Source organism: Leuciscus leuciscus (assembly GCF_965113295.1).
Source record: "Leuciscus leuciscus genome assembly, chromosome: 22".
In the NCBI taxonomy this organism is placed as follows: domain Eukaryota; kingdom Metazoa; phylum Chordata; class Actinopteri; order Cypriniformes; family Leuciscidae; genus Leuciscus; species Leuciscus leuciscus.
The window spans coordinates 8,394,880-8,406,086 of NC_138746.1; the positions used below are offsets into that span (position 1 = coordinate 8,394,880).

The 11,207-nt window shown below is 36.7% G+C and overlaps 1 protein-coding gene across 2 annotated transcripts; it reads right to left on the minus strand.

The window, feature by feature from the left end:
- Nucleotides 1–452: 452 nt before the first annotated feature.
- On the minus strand, nucleotides 453–9,673 carry sfxn3 (sideroflexin 3). Of its 2 annotated transcripts, none has more exons than XM_082154696.1 (11): nucleotides 9,514–9,673; nucleotides 8,587–8,762; nucleotides 7,228–7,398; nucleotides 6,571–6,669; nucleotides 5,223–5,298; nucleotides 4,481–4,566; nucleotides 3,577–3,704; nucleotides 3,349–3,398; nucleotides 3,205–3,254; nucleotides 3,054–3,101; nucleotides 453–2,974 (listed from the first exon to the last, which is right to left on the minus strand). In XM_082154696.1, the coding sequence occupies exons 2-11, from the start codon at nucleotides 8,748–8,750 to the stop codon at nucleotides 2,878–2,880; spliced, it is 969 nt and encodes a 322-aa protein (XP_082010822.1). In that variant the 5' UTR covers nucleotides 8,751–8,762; nucleotides 9,514–9,673; the 3' UTR covers nucleotides 453–2,877. The 2 variants fall into 2 exon arrangements, with proteins under 2 accessions (XP_082010822.1, XP_082010823.1); XM_082154697.1 differs by having other exon boundaries at nucleotides 8,587–8,782; nucleotides 9,514–9,659.
- Between the last annotated feature and the right edge of the window lie 1,534 nt (nucleotides 9,674–11,207).

Here is an 11,207-nt window from a genome sequence, read left to right on the forward strand (position 1 = left end):
AGCACAAACGACTCATTTCAAAAACATTTAAAACAACTGTACTTACCCAAATCTTCCAATGGCAGTGTATGTACAGTAAACCATTTATTCTCATGAGAAACTGCATGTATCATGTCCTTTACATTGTATTTCTCCACAACACAACTTGTGTACTACTCTTAAGCATCTACTGAGACATTCATCTCTAATCCCTGATTAGTATATATGCATACGTAACAGTTATTTTCTAAGCCCACATACTTTTATGCTTGCATTTTAAAGGCAGGGACTTTGAAACTGCTCTCATAAAGAATTTAGCTTATTGTTAAAACATGGGTTTCATCTGAGTAAGCCATCCGGTTAGAAAAACGTCTGATTAACTGATCAACTGTTATAAGCCAAATATTTAGTTTATTTTAAGTACGAGCCAAGGGACCTCTATAGCAAGCGCTGACAAAATACAGTCTCAGACAGTTAGTTTAATATCTTTATTACATTGTTCCAGATAAAATACACACAAGGATTAACAAAACAATATAAAATGCTGGAAAAATAAAACACAATGAGCACCAATAATAACTATAATAACTGTGCTAAAGTGGGTCTTCCTGGAGTGACATTTTTATGCATGACACCACACCATTTATTGTGCTTGCATTTGTCTGCACTTTCCATGCTATGGGAGACCTATCAATAAATATGTGCTCTAAGCATCAAGAATATGTTGCAGTAACAGAATTGTTTTCTTTGGTAAGGTCTCATTTTTGTGACATGTCAAATGTATTTTGGTGTGACAATCTTTAATTTTAATTTAATTATGATCCACATATTGATGGACAACCATAATGTTATAACTGTCAATAGAAAACACAATGACCATTGTATGTTCATTAACAAACAATTATAACATAATGGTTTTCTATTCATTAAGTTCACTAAATTAATACATCTGTACACAATAAAACACTTTTTCATGAGATCTCCAATAAACATTGTCAGTGGTCTAGTGCAATTTACAATCATAAAACATCTGAGAGAACTTACTAAGTAACCTGGTGTACCTCTAGTAAAATGTTACAAACAGTTTTGTGATTAAAGAGGATATGACAGCATAATGTCTGTTGAGAAAGACAGTAACACCCTTGTTTAAGTTTGGAACTCTGTGTCTATTATGTTGAGCATCACTGTACATCATTATATTATGTGACGATGGTGCATTATTACACGACCGACTGAACTTGTGCTGGTACACAGCATTATAATAGGAAGAATAAATCTTGACAGCATGTGGTTAAACTTTTCCGTGAGATATGGTGTAACAGGACATTCCAAAAGGAAATTTAGAATTTTTTTTTTGTATAAATCACAATCACATAGTCTTATTTGCATAACATATCCGACAGCTCTCTCTATCAATCATAGTAACAGGGAAATTGTGCATTAATTCCTGACTGGTTTCCACGACACTACTTTTTTTTTTTTTCAACCGCATACTTATGTAACATATAATGTGCTAAGAAATTAGGCTAAATAATATTTGCCTACATGGAGTTCTCAAGTCAAAAACAAACAGATCTCTGTTGCCTCTCAGAGGACATGATGAGAATAACATTCTCAGTTCCGAGAGTCTGATGGCAAAGAAACACTGTAAAGGTTTGTTAACTTCATCCACAAAAACAATAGGAACCAAGCAACAAAAACTACACACTGTAACATTACCACAATATGTCAGGGAAAACAAGTTTGATCTTATTCGCTCAGATTACAGGAGGCCGTTAACTTACAAAAGGTTAGGTTATATCATACACTACAGACACTATGACTGACATCATATATATATATAATTGATACAACATCTTATAGACTCCCCCATGACAACAATAAATAAATCTGATTGTTGTTCCCATAACTGTTAATGTCTGAGATGATAGATGATCAAAGCAGGGCATATGAAGCAACTCTTTCTTCATCCTCTGAATGAGCATATTTCGACTATCGAGCATGAGTGAACTCTGTTCGTATAAATAGCTCTTGCTGTCTGAGAGATGTAGTGCTTCTGTCTTTAAGCCCAGATACATTCTGTCCCATTAGGGGGAATTATTTTTACAATCGCACAAATGCAAATAATAATAGATATTATTTTGACCTCTTCACAATTCTTCAATAACACACAAACTACAATCCACACAACCAAATATCTCGGAGACTTTTGCAATGACTTAAAACCACACAGGCCTGTAAGGCTTAAACAGAAATGATGAAGTATGGCCTGCAGGAAGTAAAGATGTACATCAGAGATAGTCACCTAATAATTAGCATTTTGATGTGCTCATGAAGGAGTGTTAGCACATCTTAGGGCTTCTTTTGCAGTACAGAGAGTAAAGCACACTGCATTTACCGCATAAGTGCACTTATTGGGCACATAATGGAGCATGTAAGGTGGAAATACTCCTGGCAGAATAAAGTTGAAAACCCAATTTCTGGAACTGTCTTCATTAAGAACGTGCATGTGAGAGAAACCTTTGAGCCACAAACCTGGAAAACTTAGAACACTAACTAAAGAACACTAATGAAACAAAAAATCTTACAATACGCATATGGTAATCTAGAATAAATCAAAGTGATGAATGTATTGGTAAATAAGTCAACATGTTTGTGATGGGGTTTAAAACATCAATGCAGCAAGTTAACATTCAAGCTTCTTAACTAAATCCAGCAGCAAATTCTGCCCTTCATTGTACATATAGTGATAGTCATTAAGGATTGTGCAATAGCATGGGAAAAATTGACAAAAATATATAACTTGAAAAAAAAATAAAAAAATTCTACCTTTCAAGTTGTGCCCACTAACCTCCAGTGCAATGGAAGACATCAGAATGGGCTGCAACCTAGACTGCACTACAGACCCTTGTTGAAATAAACAGTGGTGGTGTGAGGATTGCTTTGTCGTAAACTCTCTTGAACCTCCGGCTCCAGGCTGCTCACCTTCATAGAACTTCACAGGGACAGAAAGACATCACAATTCAGCACATCGAACAAACTAGGGGAAAATAGATTATATTAGTAGCACTCACCTTTTCTGTGGGAACAGGGCGCAGCACAACGGAGTGGCAAACACCAGGCTGTGGGGATGGATATTTAAAATCAATCATTCATTCGTTGTTTTAAACCAGGATTGCTGTGTATAGCAAATAAACACACACACACACACAAAAAAAAACTTACCAGAATCCAACAAGTCCAACTTGTACAGGGGCATTGAGAACCGGGAACCGCTGAGAAATGGACAGAAATTTTGCGATGCACTTTAAAAACATCCATTTTGCTTCCAGATTCAGAGAAATGCTTGAAATGAGTCTGATTCTTTACCTTCATGAAAGCTTTCTTCTCTAAGGCATTCATAATAACTGGAGGAATAGCTGTTTGAGAAAACCAATGCAAAAAAATTTGTATACAAGGGGAACACTCTTAATTTCATATTTTACCACTTTTTTTGGCTGTGAATAAGACGTTATTAAAATCAATCAATCAATAAAAATAAAAATATATAGAGAAACTATTAACATAAAAATTAAAAATAAATCTACAAAAGCTTACCCATGGCTGGCACTGCCATGCCAATACGAGACACCACCACCTGCACGATGGCTTGCTGAGCAGCTTTAGTTGATTCTCCGAGACGTTTACCCTCAGCATCAGTAATAGGGATACCACACTTCAGCTCTCTGTAGAAGTATTTAGAAAAGAGAGAACTCATTCAATGGTCAATTCAACATTTTTAAAGCCAGTTAAAGGTGCAGTAAGCAATTTCTGAGAAACAAACAAACAAACAAACACACTCCTCCCTTCTTTACTCTGCCCCTAAAATGCACGAACGCAATGCAAGAATGGATGTTTCTGTATCATAGCTGGAGCGAAGCAAAAAAAATGCTTTGTGAAAAATAAAGCTAAGATGACGAACGACAAGGAACTACACATTTTTAAATGTAGTATACAAGAGTATACAAGCAAGAGTTGGTTGTTAGTCGCCAGCAGCACTCCAGCTCCAGACAAACAATAGCACTCAAAACTGTCCTGTTACTATAGCTAACATTGCAACAGCAGCATATTTTGGTTCCGTGAAACATAGCAAAACCAATGTTCCTCACGTATGGAGCAGAAACAACATTGTTTTCAGGCCGTCCTGCTCTGGTGTCTCCAGCACTGGAAATCTGTTCTAATATTACTACAGGTCCTAAAGCTCTTTCCTTCTTTTTCCAGTGATATTCCTGACTTTCTCTTTTGTAATGTCTTTCAGCCATCTCTCTTTCTCCAGTCTTTCTTCAAATCTCCCTCTTGTTCAATCTCTCTCCTCCCCCATCATGAGTGGACACGCCCCCTACTGCTGATTGGCTACGAGTGTGTTCTGGTGCTCTATCTGATCCACTTTCAACAGCGTTTCTTAGATTAGGTTCAATTTTAAGTAATTCAAATTCTGGAAGGCAGTCTTTTTTTCACTAACCTTTGTCTCATGAAGGGTATGTTGATACAGTTTGCTGCTGCCACTGCAGCAAATGGAACAAAACGCCCCATAATAGCAGGCAAGTGCTGGAGAGAGATAAGACATTGAGTGACTACTGACAAAAACTGTCCACAAAATATAAACCAGCATTTAAAAGTCATTCAAAAGGTACTGACACACAAGATCAACAATTAAGCCTAGAAAGCAGTAAATATTTTAACTCTTTTGCTGTATTACAGGTTTGTTTATGTGTCTGAAGGGGGGAAAAACAGATATACACATATCCTTCAAAAGTTTGGGGTCAGTAAGATTTATTAATATATACAGTATAAATTTAAAGAAACGTATACTTTTATTCAGCAAAGACACTAAATTGATAAAGTGACAGTAAATACATTTATAATGTTAGAAAATATTTCTATTTCAAATAAATACTGCTCTTTTGAATTTTCTATTCATCAAAGAATTCAGAAAAAAAAACTTTCATATGCCATTACAGGAAAAATAATAATTTTAAAATACATTAAAATAGAAAAGTCATTTTAAATTCTAATAATATTTCACTGTAATTTTTTTCTTGTCTTGTTAGCATACATATAAATGGAATATAGAACAAAAATATATAAATGGAAACAATATTGAGTAGTAAAATATCTTAAAAAATGTTAAAGAATTTAAAGAAATGTTCAAAAGTCACTCTAATAAACTATAAATATTGAGACAGTTAAAGGAAAGGACAGACCTTGGTTAGAGACTTCAGGCCAAGGGCTGTTATTACAGCTCCAGTGGTCGCACTGACGTAGGCTGCACCAAGCTGACTGCAGAGGCGAAAATAATTTGCATTAAGTATTATGTATTATGTATTGTTATGCGTTACTGAGCAGATCACTATATAAATATTTCTCATGAAGCTCATAACTGCCACACTGACATTACAGAATTTCTCCTTTACCAAGACTATAGTTCAGAAAGAGCAATGTTGTTGAGTAGTGATTTCATCCCTAAAACATGTGTACAAACAATATTAAAACAATATAAGCCTCGTTACGTAACTCCTAAATCCAACAACTGATGCTTGGTGAAAGAATGCAACAGGCATTTATATCGTTAGATGATAAACTGCTAATAAACACATGATCAGAATGGAAACATAAATAAATGAGCATGCTATTTAAATCTGCAAGTATTCAGCAAGTGTAGTGATCATGAAACACTGACATCTCTGCTCCATGGGAAGTTCATGAAGTGCAGGTGGAATAGACTCCACCATGTGTGTCATATGGCTCATGCAACAGTTTTCAGGACACTAAAGGTGGGCGTACACCGTGCGAGTTCGGACACTCGGGAGGCGGTGAGCCATTGCACACGTTGCAAGTCAGTTAGCCTGATAATCATGTAAAAGCAGCTGGTACACAGCATGACTGTACTGCACGGCGAGCTGGCGGCAATCGCATGAGCTGTCGCACTAAACAGAGACAGGAGCTTTCAAAACTGATGCTATGGCTTTGGATAGAAAAAAGAAATAAAATAAAAAGATGAGTCTGCGAACAGCACAACCATTCCTTTTAACTAAAACAACTAGAGTGTATTTGTATGTGTGTGTGTGTGTGTGTGTGTGTGTGTGTGTGTGTGTGTGTGTCAGTGTATGCGCAAGCTGTGGTTGCAGCCACATGGACTATAATAAATAATGTTCATAAATCTTGCCTATGTGACATGGTTGATTTGGCAATAGGGGACAGCCTATGTGCACTGGTCAAAATCAGGTAGACTCCCCCAATTTTTCAAACATGTTTAAAAATTATCGGGAGGTGCTTTGTATCTTACTCGATTTGGCTCGTAATTTCTCACACAATGCAAGCCGCGACCATACGAGCATCAACGATTTCTACACGATTTCTCCCGAGAAAAAAAAAAAGAAAAGCTTTTACGACATCAAAAATCATAGCGTGTACGCCCGGCTTTAATGGTGCAATATACCAATAAGGTGTGGGTGAAACACACCATCACACCATCAAAAGGTGGGTTGCCATGAGGCCTCCTATAGAAACCTGCAGCTAGACTGTTTCTAGTAGTGATCTTAGCCTTCATACTTCATGGTAAGTGGCGCGTCTCCACTGCGGTTAGTGTAGTTGACAACGGCGTTGAAGGACTGGTTAACCCACTGCCAAAACACCACTGCTGGGGTTGTCCTGAAAACAAAGAGAGAAACTTGAATTTAATGAAAAATGTAACGTGTATTTTTTTTAAAATAAATAAAAGACATTTTTTATGAGACTTCTTGCACAATCCTGCAGTCATAAGAATCTCCCACACAAAACTGTAATTTGAGTCACATGTTGATCTTACTAAAAATGACTCATTTGCAGATGACTCACTGATCCAAGTACGGTAATAATGTGTCTACAAAACTGGGAAAAAGAACTGCACTTTTCCCCTCAATCTTATTCAAAGTATTATTTTACTCTCTACGTTTTAAGAGCACAAAATACTACCGTTAAACACAGTCAACCTTCTAACCCTGAATCAAACCACCAAACTTAGCCATTCAGTAGGAATGCTGTCTTTTCCATGATGACTCATTCAGGAAATATTCCCTGAACTGAGCGGGATGTTTGTCCCAGCCATGGAAAGATTTACTCCATTTCCTTTTATAGCTCAAATGTATAACATTTTCAGGTCTAAATACACTTCCTGTCCATATGGTGTTCAGAACGATGAATGATCAAGAGTGACAGTGCTCTTCTTACCTGTAAAAGGTAAGCATGCAACCCGTAATGGTCATGTTCATGGGTACTTGTGCAGACATGCGTCCAACTAGCAGCATTTTCTCTCCTGTGTCTGGGTGGAAAGCAGAGTCGTAGATGTATTTGGCCCTCCATAGTTGATCTTCTGTTAGCCCAGGCTTCACGACTCCCAACCTGTGAAAGAGGGCACAGCAGAAAGATATTTTATTCAAGACAAACTGATAACAGCATAGAGAGAAGAAACAATATTTAAGGTAAAGTGTGTTATTTGGGGGATTTTAAATCCCTGCTTAATATGCAGAGACATTTACAAGTAAGCCATTCATAGGTTGATTCCTACGAAAAGCTCTGTGGCGTTTTTAAAACATTGCTATTTTTGTTTGAGCATATCAACCAGCAACACTGGCCAATGGCATTTGGGGTGGGACTGGGATCTGTTTGTCTGACCAACGTGAGAGGGGGGAGTGTTTGAAAACAGCCAATAATAAGACTTCACAGAGCATTAGAGTTGGTAAAAAGAAAAAAGAAAACTCACATAAAAGTTTGTGGTCAGTAATTTTTTTTATGTTTTTGACAGAAATCTCTTAGGCTCACCAAGGCTGCATTTATTTGGTCAAAAATACAGTAAAAATAGTAAAATATTATTAGAATTTAAAATAACTTTTTATTTTAAAACTTTATTTATTCCTGTGATGACAAAGCTGAATTTTCAGCATCACTCCAAGTCTTCAGTGCCACATGATCCTTCATAAAACATTCTAATATGCTGATTTGCTGCTTAAGAAACATTTCTTATTATTCTCAATGTTGAAAAGAGTTGTGCTGCTTCACATTTTTGTGGAAACTGATACTATATTTCAGGATTCTTTGACGAATACAAAATAAAATTAAAACAAAATTAAAAAAACAAACAGCATATAGGCTACTTGAAATAGTAATATTGTTACATTTCATAAATGTCTTTACTGTCACTTTTGATCAATTTAATGTGTTCTTGCTGAATTAAAGTATTTAAAATGCCATTTTACAGTCAGTGTCGCTTTAAAACACTATATAGTAGTTAGTAATCATAAAAATCATAATGTATTCATAAAGGAGCCTTCCGCACAGATGTAGCAACCCTGGTTGCAAAGATGTGAGGTAGGATAAGCACTTAGTTTCAATCAACAAATCCATGCTGAAATGTTTTAAGGTTCCGTTTAGAAAAGCGAATTAACATTTATTATATATATATATATATATTGCTCCCTAAAACATTTCCAATGATTGGCACGGCTACAGTTTCCACATTATCATAAAGGACAGGATTTCACCCCAAAAGTTCATAGACTAGAAACAATTCAGCCCTTTGGGATTACAGACCTGTAGTCCTCCACAGTAAGTCTGGCATCCTCCAAAACCTCACTGGACAGCAGCACGTTTCTGGGGTCCGTCACCATGAAGAAGTGCTGAGCCCGGCCCATAAATGTGCCCTGGTCCCATCGTGGTTCTTTAATGTTGATATTCAGTGGCAAATCTCCAGACATCCTATTCGCCTTCTGTGAAGATCACAGATGATCTACTGAGAAACTCACTCAATTAACTGAGAAACAAAATATGGTTTAGAACTAAAGAAAAAAAATGAAAGTAAGTTAGTGTGAAAAGTGAAAGCAAGTCAAAGGTGAAAGTAAAACTAAGAACATTTATGACTGAAAAAAAATATGACTAAACCCTGTGTACTAATAGACAATTTTATTGATGCATATCAACAGGCTTGCAGTCATGCACGCCCATAAACAATAATGTCTGACAAATTAACATGCGAGATTAGCAATACATGTCAAAACAGCAAGGACTAGCCGGACTGTTTAATTTACAAAGATGTTTATTTGAGAAATATATAACTAAACTGCTTAACCACTACAGAAAATGTTACCGTTAATCTACCATGGAAAAGCGAGCGACATAAACCGCATAATTACAGCTTTTGTAGCTAATGCTAGCTGCTATGCTGGTGGGATGTAAACTAACAAGGAAATGTAAAATAAAGACATTTCCTATGACATGAGATTCATTTATTTTGATTGAAGCTGTGAATTGTTCCGCTGTTCAGTATGTGCTTTTTGCGCTTAAAAAATAAGCAGTGTAATTATAAGCACCCATATCCCCTTCAACCTGCTAAGATAACGTTAGCTAGCTAACTTTACATACAGCATAATCTCACACTCACATGAACACAACAATCATATCGAAATAGACAAACGTGCATTTTTGTTCAAAGGGTCATTCAGTAAAGTATGTGACACAGACCTTGCTAAAACACCACAGGTAACGTTCAGGTACACCTTGAAGCAGATGACCTCAGCGCTGACTGCTTTCCTCTGCGTGATGACAGTATACTGGCCGCACTTCCGGTCTGCTTGACTAGCTAGCCTTGAAAACCTGCGCGAGAAGGTTGAAATGATGAACGTGCGTTTTTTTGTGTGAAAAGGCGGTGTTTGGAACAGAGAGATCTGCAGTTGGCTCGAGATACTGGGCGTGGATGAGAACAGCGTTATGATTGGCAGATGGCTCTAAACCGGGGCGTGGATAGGAGCTGCGTTATGATTGGTTATCTGGTTCGTGATTTCCTGAGATAGAGCGCTAACCTGTACACAGACAAAGTTGCTCTAATGGGGATTTTTAGCTTTGTGAAAAAAGTGTTTCTTTAGCCGTTTTGCAAACTTCCGCCAGATTTACCCACTGAAAAGACGGCTTCATTCCTATAACCACACGTAATATATTCTAATGTTGTCCTTGTTTGCATTTTGATTAAAGAGCTGTGGGTCTATTTGGTGAAAAGATGCAGAAAAAATCAGAAATCTTGACTTTACATGGATGGATACATACTCGAAAATAAATTCTCGGTTTCTGTGGCGAATTCAGTTTGCTCTGCAATAAAATCTGTAGGTGTAAAATCTGCAATAAAATCTTTATACCTTCATACCCACTTTCAAACCAAATTTAGAGCTAAGAATTAAAGGGACAGTTCACCCAAAAAATTAAATTCTGTTAGTTAGCCTACTGACCATCATGACGTTCCAAACCGTTTGACTTGTTCTTTTTCAGAGCTCAAATGAAGATCTTTTTGATGAAATCTAAAAGCTTTCTGTCCCTTTGTTGACTTCGTTGACAGCTACACAACTAACACTTTGAAGCTTCAAAAAGTTCATAAAGAGATCGTAAAACTAATTCATATGAATTGAGCGGTTTAGAACAAATTTTCTGAAGAGACTCGATCACTTTATATGGTGAACAGATTTAATATAGGCTTTTATTCACATATAAACATTGATCAGCAAACATAAACAGAAGGTCAGCCGAACTTGCTTGACGTGCGAGAACAAACCTCATTGGTTCTTGCTGAAGCTCAAACTGCTGTGTAACACAGGAAAATGAACCTCATTGGTTCTCGCACCTCAAGCGAACATCCTTGAACTTTCCTTTACCTCAACTGATGTGTGAGTGAGTTGATGAATGTTTATATGTGAATAAAAGCCTAAATTCAATCTGTTCATCATATAAAATGATCATGTCTCTTCAGAAAATTTGGACTAAACCATTAAATTAATATGAATTAGTTTTACATTCTCTTTATGAACTTTTTGAATCATCAATGTGGTAGTTGTGTAGCTGTCAATGGAGGGACAGAAAGTTCTCAGATTTCATCAAAAAGATCTTCACTTGTGTTCCGAAGATGAACGAAAGTCTTAGGCTACGTGTTTGGAACGACATGAGGGTGAGTAATTAATGGCAGAATCTTCATTTTTTGGGTGAACTATCCCTTTAAAGGAACACTCCACCGTTTTTTGAAATAGGGCTTATTCACTTTCTTTCCTACATTTAGATAGGTGGGCAAATGCATTTTTGTCTCAGTGCATGCATTGTTTTAGTTTGACAGGGTCGGCGCTAGCTTAGCTTAGCACAATGAATGGAATCCTTTGTTGCCAGCTAGCATGTCCTGA

Bases quoted from the DNA above. Each gene is read 5' to 3' on its own strand.
- sfxn3 (XM_082154696.1), bottom strand. From the start codon at position 8,750: ATGTCTGGAGATTTGCCACTGAATATCAACATTAAAGAACCACGATGG. The intron at 7,399-8,586 runs GTCTGTAATCCC...CCTCTTTCACAG, and splicing joins CTTACTGTGGAGGACTACAG to GTTGGGAGTCGTGAAGCCTG. The intron at 2,975-3,053 runs GTGAGTGCTACT...GTCCCTGTGAAG, and splicing joins GCCCTGTTCCCACAGAAAAG to TTCTATGAAGGTGAGCAGCC.